At 45.4% G+C, this 16280-nt stretch overlaps 1 protein-coding gene across 3 annotated transcripts; it reads right to left on the reverse strand.

The window, feature by feature from the left end:
- Positions 1–676: 676 nt before the first annotated feature.
- Gtpx (Glutathione peroxidase homolog with thioredoxin peroxidase activity) lies at positions 677–14751 on the reverse strand. Of its 3 annotated transcripts, none has more exons than XM_050186197.3 (7): positions 14675–14751; positions 14122–14155; positions 13942–14036; positions 11386–11533; positions 2649–2794; positions 2392–2476; positions 677–938 (listed from the first exon to the last, which is right to left on the reverse strand). In XM_050186197.3, exons 2-7 carry the CDS (start codon positions 14122–14124, stop codon positions 906–908), a joined length of 510 nt encoding a protein of 169 aa, XP_050042154.1. In that variant the 5' UTR covers positions 14125–14155; positions 14675–14751; the 3' UTR covers positions 677–905. The 3 variants fall into 3 exon arrangements, with proteins under 3 accessions (XP_050042154.1, XP_050042153.1, XP_050042152.1); XM_050186196.3 differs by lacking the exon at positions 14675–14751 and adding an exon at positions 14480–14642; XM_050186195.1 differs by lacking the exon at positions 14675–14751 and adding an exon at positions 14241–14326.
- Between the last annotated feature and the right edge of the window lie 1529 nt (positions 14752–16280).

Here is a 16280-nt window from a genome sequence, read left to right on the forward strand (position 1 = left end):
AAATTGTGTCTCTAGTCTGAAATGAAGTAGCATGCACAAGCCAAGTTCCACACCTAATTTACGTTGCAATGGACAACATCCGAAGGGCATTGGAGCCTGTGCAAGTAACGCTGCTTGCCGCACAAATGTAGGACATACCTGAAGCCTTAAGAGCTAAAAATTTTTCTCTGCCAAGATTACTCTGCTTGCTGATGGAAGATGCTGAGGAAAAGTAGCACAACCGAGGATCCTTTGGGCAAAATTACCAGCTTTATTAGGAAAACTCACTGCTGCAGAGTCTGCAAAATACTGCACATGTCAGCCATACAAAAGACACCATGCCCACACCGCATGGTGTCTTGTTGGTGCTGGTGTAATGATGCTGGAGTCGATGCCACTAGTATGCTTAGTTGCTAGGAGTAGAGTATAGAGCCTAGCCACACAGTGGATGTTGCCCAGTACTCACATTTTTGGAGGTCGATTTCATTTGTGTGGGTGAATGACACTCGCACAAATGATCAGCCAAGTGATAGCGGCAATGCTGGCAATGTTTGTGGCAGCGCTGGTATACTGAAGATAATGCAACAAGTCACGGACATCAAGCCACACATTTGAAATACCCGGGGCCTCTCCTGTCAGCTTTCACTTCTTTACTATGTGCAGCCATGTCAGTTTCTCTGCTCAAAGAAGCAATGACTAAATTGACAAACTAACGCTTTATTTTGATCAAGACTACTTGGGCTTCTGGCATCAAAAGCAATACTTTCGAGGTTCCCACAAAGGTGACTTTCTCCTCAACTCGAGACAGGTGAAACATCGGGGCAAGCTGGCCGCAAGTCACGGTTTGTAGATTGCCCGTCATATGGTCTCTCGCCAAGGAAGCTTTCCACATTTGAGGACACCTCGATGTGTCTGCTGTTGACAGTTCAGAAGAGCTTCAGGAGATCAGGTTCGATGTCCTGTACACAAAAAAAAAAAGCAGTTAGCATAAAATCAAACTAAAAGACTAAGACAAAATTCCTATAACGAAGTTCCGGCATTTGAGAATTCTATGTTATCTGTATGTCTGAACCAAAGCAGTCTTCAGTTGAGTAGCCGCTCTGGCAAGTGAGCTTGTGCAGAGGTTGGCAGTTTAGTCGGAAGCAGGACTGACAATTCAAAGCACAGTGAAGTTCTCCCTTGCACGGAATGTTTTCATATTTACAGTGGCGTTTTGTCGTACACTGCATCAGCTACATGTGCTTCAAATTTAATTTCCTCTGGTGCTGCCACCAGCAACCCTACTCATCAGCTGATCCTATTTGTAGTAATCTGCTGCAATCGGTAAATGTCAAGTTCATAAGCTGTGGGGTTTAACATTCCAAAACTACACGGTTTACAAAGGATGCTACAGTGCAGGGCTCATAATTATATCTGATCACCTGGGATTCTTTAAAGTGCACCTAAATCTAAGCACAAGTGATTTTGCCCCAATCAATGTGCAGCCACTACTATCGCTCAGCAGTCAAATGCCATAGCCGCTGAGCCATCAGCGGCTATGGCATTCGGAGCAGACCCTTTTAACACGACAGGACCTTGTGAAGGTGTGCAATTAAGAGTGCCCAAACCACCAGGTTTTTGGAAGAGCAGGAATTTTCCAGCATTTGTGGTGTGTACAGTTGCAAAATCTTTACTAGAGGAAACATTCGTGCTCTGGGAAAAAAACTGCCTGGCGTGCCCATAAGCAAAATGCGCATTTTACATTTCGTTCACCACCACTCCAAGCAAGCTGGAGAACTGTGTGTGGAAGCCTATCCAATCAACGTTTTTCTTTGGTGAAAGGAATGTGCCTCATAAGGTACATGCTGGCCTTGGTTGGAGAAGAGAACTTAACACAAGGCAGTACATGCACTTGCAGAAAATGTGCAGTTGGTGCAGTACAGTAACTTGTTTCCCTGTTTGAACTATTATTCTACCAAATGTAAAAGAACCAGACTTTCACAGATGCCTTGAGCACAAAAGAATTTGTGCAGTACTGTTGTGGTATACTGATGTTATTCTCCATTGGCACCACCTCTTTTGATGAAGGCTAATAATGTTCTTGGCTTTTTTCATGTTACAAAAAGCAACCCAAGGCATTCTGCAATTTTGTGCTACAGAAAGCTAGCTGTTGCAGCGCTGTTTGCATTATCGATGTTCATTACTAGAACAGTTTGTGGTAACGAAATATTTTTCAGACTTTTTTTTCCACAGAAAACAAATGTACCAGTATATCAGAATTATGATAACTTGCCACCTTAATGGTTTGAGCTACCTATTTGCTCAGTTTGGACTGTCTCTCATTGAAATAGATATTGAAAGCAACAATTGCATGGACCAGCATGTTTGTGCAATCGGAACAAGGAAAAATATGACCATGAATGTTCATCTTACCAAAGGATCAGTCGTGGGCGCATAGCGGTGAACGGGCTGACCTTCCTTGTCAACAACGAACTTCGTAAAGTTCCATTTGATGGCACTGTGATGAAAGGTTGAGATGAAGTAAACCTTAAGATCTGCTCTTGTTGCCCAGTAACAGAACTCCCTTTTTAAAACTGGACGCTATGGGTATTCAAGCTCTTTTGACAGCTTCGTGTGCTTTAATATTAGCCTCCATCGACCAATTATGTAACCCAGGCAGATGCACTTACTCTGTTAAGAACCCAGACTGCTTATTCTTGAGGAATTTCCACAAGGGGTGTGCCTTGTCCCCATTGACGTTTATCTTGCTGAACATGTCGAACTTTACGTTGTATTTCTCCACAAACTTCTTTATGTCTGCCTCAGTGCCGGGCTCCTGAAAATTGCAGATCTTGAAACAAAGCTACCACAGCAATGAAAAAACTCTGTGCCCCTCCACTCTGTGAAGGATGACCAGCAAAGCTGTGTATGTGGGCCTTTTAATGGCGAACTGCACATCCGCCCCAGGTCGGCCCAGCATTGCACTATCTTCAGAATCGGCCCATGTATGGGGAGTGCTTAACACCTGCTGCACCTCTGCCGCGGGTTGGCCTACGTATGGGGAGTGCTTAACGCCTGCTGCCCCTCCATTACGGGTTGGCCCAGCATTGCACTATCTTCGAGATCGGCCCACGTATGGGGAGTGCTCAATGCCTGCTGCACCTCTGCCACGGGTCGGCCCAGCATTGCGCTATCTTCGGGATCGGCCCATGTACGGGGAGTGCTTAACGCCTGCTGCACCTCCGCCACGGGTCGGCCCAGTATTGCACTATCTTCGGGATCGGCTTACGTATGAAAGATTGGTGGTCTACGTGCGGATGCAATCCGCCGGATTCTAGCCATAGACAGCTTTGCTGTGAAATGAAATAACCACTCCAACATCATTGTGAGAAAATAATCCTATGCTAGAGTGAATACCCATTTGAGTGTTTAATTGTGGCATTAATGGCAGTGATGGAACCCAGAACAGCAAACAGCTGAGTGATATTATGGATTCATGGTTCGAAAAATTAGGTGCAGAAAACATGTACCCAAGAAGAATGAAAAGGGCTGATCGGTACAAATGGTCAGCGACTAGTGGAACACCGAGGTTTAGTTGCAGAACCGCAAATGTAGTCCAGAATCTTCAGATAGTGAAGTTCTATTCAGACGCAGCAATAAACAAGTGCATCATATGATAGGGTCATGCCAGATCGACAATTCATAAAGAATTGTCATACCTAAAGCTGTGCGCTCACGTGTGTCCATGAAAGGTTGGTGCTGCATTCCGTGCATGCACACATGGTCTCTTCCTTCCTTTTTTGATGCTGTGCGACCTTTTCAGCTGAGAACTGGCATTTGAGATGTCTTTATTGTTTCTCTAGCATGCCCAATGTTTCAAGTGAGCCAAACCTATTGGGAAGCAAATGGTGTTTATGCAGGAGCTAGTGAGGGCTCTGGGGCTGGCTACACATTTCGTGCACCACCTTGGTATACAGGTTTAATGTTCAAAATCCTGCTGTTTAACAAGTTTAATGTACCTGTGCTCAACACAGGTCACATTAAATATCAAGTACAAACTGCATGTTTGCGGTGAATGCAATGAACCCAACAGTATTGAGGAGGTAATTTTGGTGTCAAAGTTATGGAACAAGGAGATTGTGAGAAAAAGAAAAAATTTTTGCAATATGGACATGCAAGCCTGGTACTTGGATTTCCAGTTTGTAGTGTATATAAATAATGTATAATCGCATGATTTTAAAGCACTTTCAAATAAACCATTTAAGATGGCTTAACTGACCTGTGCTGAACAGCTATGCTGCTGCTTTTGAACTTTGCAACGTAGCCCACATGAAGCTATGTGTGGGGCACTATGCCACATTTGCTGCATGACACTGCTGCTTCAGTATCCAAAATTGAAAAGTAAGTTTTGTTAGTTAAATGGGGTTTAATGGCGCAAAAGCAGCTAAGGCTATGCTGTGCCAAACACGAGGTGTTTTAAAATCTAGTTTATGAAGGAAAAGGCTGTGTTAGTAATCTATATTTTATGTAAAAAGTCAGTGTCATCTAGAAATTTACGGACGTCACATAATGGGACTAGCGGATCATCATCTAAAATTAGAGCAGGGTGTAAAGGTATGTGCAGTTGATACAATTTGTGCAAAAGTGCTCGTCTGAGTTTCAATATGCGTACATGTCAGTAATATGTGCATAACTGTTAGTGGTTCTTGACATTTCTCGCATGTTGGTGTGTCTTCTTTCTTAAGTAAATAATTGTGTGTGAGGTGTGTGTGCCCAATGCGTAGTCAGCATAGAACTACTTCAAAGAAGCGCTCCTGATCGTTGCACGACTTCCACTCACCAAGTACGGCTTTGGCGAGATATAGCTTGTTTTCTCTACAATGGTCCCATTCGTGTTGCCACTTTGACGTTAAGGCCTTCCTAATGGCACGGATACTATCTTTATATGGAAGTTTTGTGTTTATTATGTCTTTGAATGCTGCCATCGATGCACATCTATCGGCTGCTTCGTTACCCGGTATGCCAACATGACTTGGTACCCAGTAGAAGTGGATTGATCTCCCATATTTGTTAAGCGTGACCATGTTTAGTATGTCCCCTAACAGGGGTTCACACTCAGATTTCAGATTTAGAGCCTTCAGTGTACTTAAGGAATCAGTGTATATGACTGTTGTTGTGCTTGTCAGTGATAATCTATTTAACTACAACCCACAGCATAAACTTAAGCAGCAGTGAAAACAGAGGCATGTTTTGGTAGACGAATACTTCTTTCCCAATTTTCTGTTACGGCCCCTACACCCACGTGTTCTTTTGTTTTGGAGCCATCCGTGTAGAATTCCATGTGATTTTGATATTTGTCCTGAAGACCACGGAATTCTTGTATGATGTGTTCGTGCGGAGTGTCTCTTTTCTTTAAATGTGTTAATGTCCAGTTGCACAACTGTGGGAAATCGTACCACGGGGCCAACCGTGGTGGTTTCTTGGCAACCTGGAGGACTTCATGGGGAATGTCATAATCCCGACAGTATTGCTCATACCGCAGGACAAGTGGCCTAATCATGTTTGGTTTATTTGTATAGTGTAAGTGTGAGTTGCAATGTGTGAGGATATTGTAGCATATGTGTTGCTGCGATGACTGAATTCTGAGTGCGTAGGAAAAAGTGAGTAATGCTCTGCGCTGCTGTAATGAGGGTTCATTACACTCGACGTATAAACTTTGAATAGGTGAAGTTCTGTAGGTACCACTTGCCAGTCACAGTCCAAGGTTATGTACTAGATCAAGTCGTTGGATGTAGGACTGTCTGGCTGAGCCGTAAACCATGGAGCCGTGGTCTAAAAGGCTACGCACAAGAGACCGGTAAATACGTAAAAGACAGGTTCGGTCGGAACCCCAGTGCTCATGAGATAAAACGTTGAGGATATTCAATGCTTTATTTCCCTTAATCTTTAGTGTTTTAATGTGGGCTAGGAAGTTTAGTTTGGTATCAAAGGTTACTCCTAAAAACTTATGGTCTTGTTTCACCAGCAGTACAACGTCATTCAAATTTAGGGCTGGATCGCTGTGTAGCCCTCGTTTCTGAGAGAACAAAATAGTAACTGTTTTCTGTGTGGAGAAACGGAAACTATTTTTGCTAGCCCATTGTGTAAGTTTATTTATTGTGAGTTGAAGCTGCCTTTCACAGGTTAGCAAATTTGAGGCGCGGCAAGCCACTTGGAGATCGTCTACGTAAACAGAGTGCATAAGAGACGATGGTATAATCTGATTAACTGAGTTCATTTTTACTACAAACAGTGTCGTGCTGAGAACAAAGCCTTGTGGAATGCCATTTTCCTGTGTAAATGTATGAGAATGTACTGAACCCAGACGTACCTGAAATGTTCTATTAGACATAAAATCAGCTACGCAATTCAGCATTTTACCACGGATGCCGAGGTCAGCCAGGTCTCTTAAAATTCCATATCTCCATGTGGTATCGTAGGCTTTTTCTAAATCGAAGAAAACTGCAAGACAGTGTTGTTTGTGCAAAAATGCATATCGAATTTTATGTTCTAGATGGACAAGATTGTCAGTAGTTGAACAACCCTTTTTATATCCACACTGGCGGGGGTCAATAAGGTTTCTTGATTCTAAAATAAATGAGTCTTATATTGATAATGCTTTCATATGATTTTGCCAAACAGCTTGTGAAGGCAATAGGTCTGTAGCTGCTTGCGGATGTTGGGGATTTACCGGCTTTTAGAAATGGAACTACTATTGCCTTTTTCTACTCTTCTGGCATTATGCCAGATTCCCAGATTAAGTTAAAAATTTTAAGGAGAGCGTCCACAGATGCTTGAGATAGATGAGCCAGCATGGCGTAGTGAATACGGTCGTGACCTGGCGCTGTGTTTTTCCCTGCAAAAAGAACACCATTTATTTGTTGTTGTGTGAGGGGGAATTGTACGGTTAATTTGATGCGCCAGTAGTGGGCAGCTTCTGTTTTTCAGCAGACTGTTTGTATTGTAAAAATTCCTTTGTATAATTCCCTGAACTGGTACATCGCGGAAATGTTCTCAAAGTATATCTGCCTGTTCTTGTATTGTTGTTTGTGTTCCTGGACTTGTAACGGTATTGTGTAAGATAAGTACTGTCCTCTAAATTTCCTCACCTGGTCCCACATTCGTTTCGGTGCGACCGTACTATTAATTGAAGATATATATTTTTGCCATGATGATTTTTCAGCTTGTCTTCTAATGAATCGTGCTTTGGCTTGTTTGAAGTTTAAGAGGTTGCAATAGGTGGGGTACCTCCGTAGGATTCCCCAGGCCTTATTTTGATCTTTTTTAGCATTGGTACACTCCTTTGTCCACCAGGGGGTTTAGCTTTTTGCGCACAATACCCGATGACTGTGGTATCGCCTTTTCTGCCGCTGAGATTATTACCTCAGTGAATTTTTTGTTAAGTTCATGAATGCTTAGGTCTGGTGAAAAGACATCTTCCAGTTTCGAATTTTCCGTAAAGAACGGCCAGTTAGCGAGCTTTAGTTTCCATCGGCGTGGCCTCATGGTTAAGGTTGGTGGTGATGATAAGAGTTTAATGACTGCTGGTAAGTAATCACTACCATATGACGTGTTGAGCGCCTCCCACTTAAGATCATTAAAAAGAGATGGTGAGCAAAAAGAATCTAGACAACTAAAACTGCGGGAAATTCGTGAAAAGTATGTTGGGGCACCTGAATTTAAAAGGCAGATATCATTGGATAAGATAAAACCTTCAACCAGCTGTCCTCTTTGGTTAGTTTTGACGCTGCCCCAAAGAGTACAATGAGCATTAAAATCCCCTACTAAAACAAATGGTTCCGATAATTGATCTGTTAGATTTTCTAATTGTTTAGTAGTGAAGTGGGTGTGGGGTGGAATATACAGTGAGCAAATGGTGATGGCTTTGTAAGATAGAATGGTGACTGCTACGGCTTCTAAAGATGTATTCAATTGGACATTTCGGGTAGGAGTGCCGCCCTGCACGACTATAGCCACTCCGTCTGACAAACGGCTGGAACATTCGCGGTCCCTTCGGACAACGGTGAAACCTTTGAGAATTTGACTATTTTTCGGACCAAGATTTGTTTCCTGAAGACATACAGCAACTGGTGAAAAGATCTTGATGATGTCTTTGATGTCACCTAGATTGTGTATGAGACCTCGTATAATTCCAATGGATAATAAATGCCATTTTGAAATTGCAAGATAAGAAATGGCACTCCGAAAAGAATAAGAGGTGAGATATTAGGTGACATGGGTTTAAAAAGGCTTATACAAATAAGCTTATTTTCTTATTTTGAGTGGTTATTGGGATTTTGTCCCTCTTACCACGCTCTCGAGAGCGCTTGTCCTTCGGCGTCAATGACACCGGGGTTTTTGTGTCGACCTCCATCGCTCTCTCTGAAGCGCTGGAGGACCGAGAGTTTGGCGCTGAAACACGTGTCTCGGGCCTTGGGGTTCGTTTGATTTTAGGGCCCTGCGGGACTGGTGTCTGCAGGGCCTCCGAAGATGATGGAACAGCACTGGCTGCTTCCACTATGGGGGTGGGAGGCGTCACTACGGGACCACTGTGCGTGGGCTCGCAGGACTCCTCAGGCCTCTGTGACGATGCCCCCACCTTCGTCACATCGGCATAACTTCTTCGCGGAAGGTACGATAGCCGCTTTCTGGCTTCATGGAATGTGATTTTTTCTTTGACAGTTAGAGCAATTACTTTTTTTTCCAGCAAGGGCAGGACCGCGAATAAGCTGCATGATCTCCCTTGCAGTTAACACAAAGTGGGGAACAGGTGCAATTGTCAGCTTGGTGATCGTTGGAACTGCACTTAGCACAAGTTGTTCGTCCTCGACATGCATGCGAAGCATGTCCAAACCTTCGGCATTTGAGACATCGTCTGGGGTTCGGGATATATGGTCTAACATTTACCTTTACATAACCTGCATCCAGCGAGGTAGGCATTACACTTGTTCCGAAGGTGAGTATAACATGTTTTGTGGGGATTTCTTGGTCGTTCCTGCGGATGACAGTTCTTTGGACTTTAGTAACACTTGGTTCCTGGAAACCTTCCTCTGATATCACACCCCTGCTTGTATTAAGTGTTCTGTGCGGTGAAATTGTCACTGTTGCGTTACCAATACTGGTAAGTTCTGTTAGCTTTTGCGCTTGTTCTTTGTCATTTAGTTCTAGAAAGAGGTCCCCGCTAGACATTTTTGAGGCTTTGTATGAAGGTCCGATTTTTTCTTTTAGACACCTGGCCACTAGGAATGGAGAGAGCTTTCTCACTGGTACGTTGTTTTCACTGTGCAGTACATAGAACTTGGGAAATGATGGAGCATTGCTCCGAAAAGAGAACTAGAACGTCGCTTCGGTGCGGCATCTTTTCAGGCGCCGATCATAGAGAATAGAGGCTTGCGCTGCCATGAGAAAAATGTGTATGTTCGGCAACAGCGCCGACCGCCCAACGCGGGGACACGGCAGAGCTTGTGTAAAAGTCTGCACGACGCCAGTCGTACTGCCGTCACTATAACCAAATATGGTGTACCCAAGGTAGGATAGCCACACAAGGTTAACCCTTGCCACCGTGGAGAAAGGAAGTAAATGGAAGGGAGAAGAAGACAGGAAAAGTCAAGAAGTGAGAGATGAAGAAGAAGATTTGAGGAGAGAGAAGCAGGAAAAGGAAAAGGCGACTGCCGAATTCCCCAAAGTGGGTTATTCTGGAGGTGCCGTCTACATGAAGCAGAGGCCAAAGAGTTGCCTCCACCGGGGGGCCTTAAAGGTCCGAACACCCGGCATTGGCTCAACCCCCAGGATGCCCCTTTCCGCGGACACGGCTAAGCCGTGCTCGGGTACATGGTGTCGCAACACACCGAACGTCTGCCGACGCAAACACCCCTGCGTGGGGAAAAGTTAGTTTTCAGACAATTCATACACGGGACTTAAATGTGATACAATAAGCAAGTCTGCCTATACAGAATGCCAACTGTATGTAATGGATCATGAATGCGATTCTTGTGCCAGCACCAATATATGTATCTGCAGCGTCATGCGCCAGAATAATGCAGTGTGTGCCAGCAATCACTAATGTTGAATTCCAATGGCAGATCCCGATCAAGTTTTTCTGCTCTGTATGGAGCAATCCTATTCCAATGGCAGAGTGGGAGCGTGGGCTGTGTGTTCCAATGGCAGATTGGGACCAGCCGCTGATCCCGGATTGCTCCGTGGAGCAAAAATATTTGCTCCGCCGAAATCGGCAGATTTGACCGGAAGTCCTCGTGACGTATTTCCTTCACCCGCCTCTGCTTCCTGTCATGGTCGCCTGTTTCCGGTCGCGGGCAGCTATGGACGATATGGGAAACGTGGACGCCGCTTCGCGCCGTGCGATTTTGTTCGCGCTCCTAGACAGCTCCGCTCAGACAGTACAATTTCCAAGTCGAGTGATGATTCTTCTGACACGGACAGTGAAATGGGGTGGTGGGTTGCGCTTCCAAGCGCTTGTTCCTCTCTCAATCCTAGCGCCCTCTCACTTGATTTTCGTGTACTAAGTGCCCCCGCGGGAGCGCACGCATTCCCTTCGCAGATATGGTGTGCGCACATGAGAGCGATCTCAGTCGGAGCGACGCGCTCCGTTCGTGATCCGGCCGAGCGCTCGCGATCTACCATTGGAATTCAACATAAGTGTGATGCCAGAGCAGATGAAGGTTTTCAAATATCTGTGAGAATGAAGAAAGCAAAGCCAGTGCGGTTAATTGCAAAGCTACAGTGCCTTATTGCAACAAAGCTGTAAACAAAAAGTACTTCATTTCAAAGGTCATCAGCATATTTCTCAAATGAGAGCATGGCACCCACAGAGCTGCACAATATGGTAGCATGGTGCATATATGTACTCTCACGAGGTGCTGTACCCACACCCACACAATGGTTGAAATGCATTACATGTTGCTACAACGACAGTCTATGCACAATGAAAAACTTGAACAGCCATGTAACTGACAGCTTACAGCCTTCCTTTGTTACAGCACTCTTAAATGGCAAATTACACCTTTAGAACAGATTTTAAAAAATGAAGAAAAGGACACTGGTATCTTTAAAAAAAAGATGGCCTTTTCTCCATATGTACACTGCAGTTTCTCTTAAAGACTAATCCCATACGGTGTCTTTAACATCCAGTGTGCCTCTGAAAAGACCTGAAGTGTTTCACTAAAAAATGTTAAGTTCACTGCTCACTGAATTTGCCCATTTTGGCATGCAATGAAAATTCATGAATGTGAGCTTACATGGAACTTGCAGTAATAGGTATGTGAGGCAGGAAGCCAGAGGTCGGTACAAGGTTCAACTTTTGATTGACACGAAAATTTTTTAAAGAATTTTTTTGAACAGCACAACTGAGTCGCGCCTAATGATACACACCTGACCCCCGAACTGATTGCAGGGAAAGGCGAGAATGCGAAGACCCTCTGACTCGGCGTACTTCTCGTGAAGTTCAACGAGCTGCACGTAGTTCTTGTTGGTTTTTCCTCATTTGGACGCAACATTGACAATGAGTGCCACGTGACCTCTGCACAGGAAAGTAAGAGATTACGCACATAAAGAGCTAGCATGGTAATGACTGGTGCTGCCCAAAGCCCCTTAAACTTCATAAAGTAGTGCTACGCTTTGAAGAATGCCGCGTCGCCATTGGCCTAATGGCATCACGTGGGCCCTCGCGCCAGCTTCGTTTGTTTACAGTCGCGCTTCAGCGCCATTTTCGCTTGAGAAGCATCTACGGAGTGGGGAGGAGCGCATGTTGGCACCGTTGCTCTTCTGTGTTGTTTTGGTTTGCGAACGCGTTGTGGTAAGTGCGACGTCGCTTCACGGCATTTTGTATCACCATAACCTGCCGCGCCTTCGTATGCCAAAATAGTTTCAGCAAAGACAAGAAGCTCTTCTCGATACCGTCCTGTAAGCACTACAGGTTAGGAAGAATGACATGGATTTGTCGAATTGGGAGGGATAACTTCAGACCAACATTCTCCACGCGACTATACGAAGTAGTTGTGAGTCTCTCACGGGATAGTCCTATGTGACATGTACTTTGTCTATATAAATAGCATGGTCATATTTGGTGCGCTTAATCATATTGTACACCAACAGGCTTTAATTCGCGGGCCACGAGGCTGCGTGTGAAAACGTGATTACGAAACCTTTAGGCTTCAGCACATTCCTTTTGACAAAATTTGAGGCTCGAGCGTGAACACTCATCTTAGGAAAGCAACTCTCTGCATATTGTGGTTACTAACTAGCCTTCTTTAGAGCGAATAGCTTTGTTTGCCTCTTTTGTTCGTGTTTGTCATTGGCGGTCGCCCTGTGGACTTGCGATACAAAGGAAAAGTGTGCGTGCTCTCCCGAAACCGCATTCATCACCGAACGACAGCACCATAAGTCTTTGAGACGTACATGCTAATTCGTGCAAGGTTTAAAGTGTGTGTAGGTTAAAATGCGGTGGTGGAGGACTCACAAAAAAAATTTGCGGTCACCCGCCCGTTCATTGGCTGGTTTAGTAGTCTTTCACTTGTTCGTTCAACTATTAGCTAATTCGACCACTATGTCTTGAGACACCCGTAATGAGACGACAAATGGTGCCTCAATTAAACGACTGCATCATTTCACTAACCGCAACTTCGGCCGCGTCATAGAGCGGCAATTCTTTGCGCGGCCATCACGCTAGTCGTATCTCGCAAATGTTATTTCAGAGTGAGCCCAACCGTCCTCAATGCATGCACCTTAGTGCAACTCAGTTCGCGACAAGGAAATCGCTTCATGAACGGACGCGTTAATGTTATTCGTGGTGAGTCACTAACCTAAAACGATAATGCACTTGTTTGAGCCTGAATGAAGCACTGTTGCCGCATTACCGCTTCGCGAACAAATACTAAAAAACCTATTTAATTCTCTATATACACAGAATCCCAACTCGATGATCGGCCACGCATATTTCTGTCGACCTTGAGGCGCATGAAACATAATGCATCATTGCCCAACTCGAGCCTTTGCGCGTGCTTAGAAGAGTGGCAAGCACGCACGTTGGCGGCACCGTAGCTTGTAATACTCATTAGAACCTTCAGAGCAGCAATCACTCGTGCCCTCTATCAACCTTTGTATGTCATAGGTGGTACGTGCCGCGAATTCACATGGTAAGGACGGCACAAATTATTTAGGTCACGATGTTGGCATTCGATCGTAAATGTGTTATTTACACCATTTGCAACGCTCACTTGACAAATGTTGCGTACCTAATTGTAGCGCACACGATACATTCGGAGTCGTCATGGCACAGCGTTGGCGCTCATTTAGATACTTCTTTAAAAACCAATCATCAAAACGGGAAAGAAAAAATATCTCCAGTCACTGAATTTGTATAACCGTCCATATAGAAATTCTATGCTGTACACAAAGTTTCTCGGAGATAGAAAGCCAACGCGAATGCCTGCATTGCCTGCATTTCGCAGCGTGAATGCCTGCATTCACGCTGTGAAAGGTCGTCTGCTACGCTCGGGCGGTGTAGGCGGCGCCACGGTTGAGGAGGGAGCGTGAACGAGAGGAGAAACGAGGAGGAGTAAAGCCGTAGGAGGAGAGTGTCGCTACTTTACGAAGTTTAAGGGGTTTTAATGCTTCCAACATAATGCAACTTCAGCCAGTTGATGCATTTACACGTGCACACTTGTTAGAATCACATGTTTGGCAATGACTGTTTAAACGCCATAACATTTGAACACTCGGTAAGGAGTCTTAGTATTTAGCGCGACACTGAAAATATGCACGACGCTATCGATTCATGGCTATATTGAATAGAGCCAACGTTTCGGAAAGCTCGAGCTTTTTTTACAGGCTGGCAGACAAGCGTTGTCGGGACGTGAAAGGTGGTCCGAGGCAGCTGCGCCAGTTAACTATTCTCAAATGCAGTTAACAATTAAGCAGTGCGCCCACTTGTATTTGTCGAGAGACACTTCATTGCCGTCGATGTCAACGGCTGCGAAGTCGTAGATAGAGGAGGCGTCCTTCCAGCTTTCGTCAGCGGCCGCCTGTAAACAACGATAACACTCGTGTATGATAAAGCAACACTTCGTTAAATAACAATCGCCGACTAGTCGAAAGACTGTACCTTACCATGATTTTGCGAGCTAGCACCACGGTCCCTATCCTGGAAAGAAGAGTGCGACGAATATTATTGAACGACAAATCGGTACTCTTGTGCACCAAGCAACGGCCCCAACACAACTGCATACTTAAGGGCGGGGCGACTGTATCGAGTCGATACATGAGGCAACGTCGATTTTCGACCGCACGGACCATCCATCTACCGTTCCTGCTGACCGCTTCACCGCCCAAGGGAAAAACTGAATGGCAAGCAAGGATTTGCACTATCGCCCATGCTTTTAATCGTCGCTCATGCGCGGTTAGCGAGTACTACGGGAAGTGACAGCAGGGTAGGTGCGCTACACAGCATAGCCTCGGTTCGACTGACCTTGATGCGACGACGAGGCGAGGAAAAACGGCGATACAAAGAGCTGAAAACATGTGGACCAGACACCAAAAGCCAGGCAAATCTTGCCTGTATAATCTAAAACCTCCCTTATAAAATTGTCCTCATGGCCAAAAATTAACTTCCAGGGCACTCGAAAGCGTCCTTAAAGCGCTGTATTGTGTAGCTCAGGCTCACCTGTGCGCTTACGGCTGGCGTTCACTTATCGAAAGTACGCGAACCGTTGTTTGTTCCCTGCAGCGCATTTGCATGATCCAAGTGCGCATGCGTTGTACCCTAGCGGCGAGCGCCGCAAACGCTTTGTACGGCGCACGACCTACTGTATAGGGTACGGCGTCGGTGTTTCGTGCAGCGGATGACGCGCGCGACAGCCTGCAGCATAGTCGACTGTGCCGACGACACAACATTTGCGCTGTTTCACTAGAAACTTCAGCTGTTCACAATGATATTCAGTTAACGTGCGGTATGTCACAATATAGGTTCACACGACACTGAAGTCGGTAAGATTAGACTTTCGTGCCGACGTCGCCGGCAAAACCAGTGTGCCGATCGCCGTGGGATCGGCCGCCGAATGAAAACATCGCACCGACAACGGCCGGGAATGTCGAATGCGCTTGTGTATCCATTTATTGACGTGCAAATTGAGTCAAATTTCCAGCCCTTACCAGCCGTCCACATCAAGCTTGAGGCGGTTTCGATCTCGTTCAGCGCATAATAGCCTATAGGTACAAGTTCGTCCACTGCCGGCGGACCTTAAACATTTTTTTTTTTTCATTATTACGGGGTTTTACGTGCCAAAACCACTTTCTGATTATGAGGCACGCCGTAGTGGAGGACTCCGGAAATTTCGACCACCTGGGGTTCTTTAACGTGCACCTAAATCTAAGCACGCGGGTGTTTTCGCATTTCGCCCCCCTCGAAATGCGGCTGCCGTGGCCGGGATTCGATCCCGCGACCTCGTGCTCAGCAGCCCAACACCATAGCCACTGAGCAACCACGGCGGGTGTCCTGAAACATAGGATAAGCAAGTGAGACGAAGGAAACTGCTTTTATAGTTCAGTCCTGACCATACCGACTTGAACGGGGCGGTGGCTTGCGCCACCAAGCTCTTGCTACTATGCTGCTTAATATCCTACCTAGGTTAACCAATGAAAAAACAAAAAAACCCCACTATGAACTACCACGTCCAAATTTTCTGATACCCCATTGCGAACTGTGCTTTTGTACGTCTCCGTCTTTTGTCGTTTCCCTACTTTTCTTCCACCAATCCTCCAATCGCCTCTTACTAATGTCTATTGCGGACCTGTTTGCTTTACCACTGCTCCCGCTGAACCCAAGGGCTTCAAGGAGGCCAGTGGTGCCTCAATCGACCGCTGGGTAGACGTCTTCACATTCTAATAAAATATGCTCCGTCGTTTCCCTAGCTTTACCGCAGCAAGCACATGCTTCTTCTTCCTTCTTATATCTCGCTGTGTTCTAAGGCATCCCGATCTCGCTTCGAAAAGTAATGAGCTTCCCTTTGAGTTATCATAAATGGTTTTTTTCCTGATTTCGTTTTTTCCTCTTAAGTAGTTACTCATGGCAGGTTTCTTTTCCATTGCCGCCACCCATGAGATTAATTCAGCCTCTCTGACTTTCCGCTTGACCTTCTTTGTTGCTGTGTTGCCCACCCCACAGGCCGCATACTTGCTGGTAAGCTTCGTAATTCTTTTCCTCCACTGTGAATCAATGTTTTGCCTGTACAGATACCTGGACACTCTCCCAGCCCATTAACTTTCTTCCA

This window comes from Dermacentor andersoni, chromosome 11 (genome assembly GCF_023375885.2).
Source record: "Dermacentor andersoni chromosome 11, qqDerAnde1_hic_scaffold, whole genome shotgun sequence".
Lineage (NCBI taxonomy): Eukaryota > Metazoa > Arthropoda > Arachnida > Ixodida > Ixodidae > Dermacentor > Dermacentor andersoni.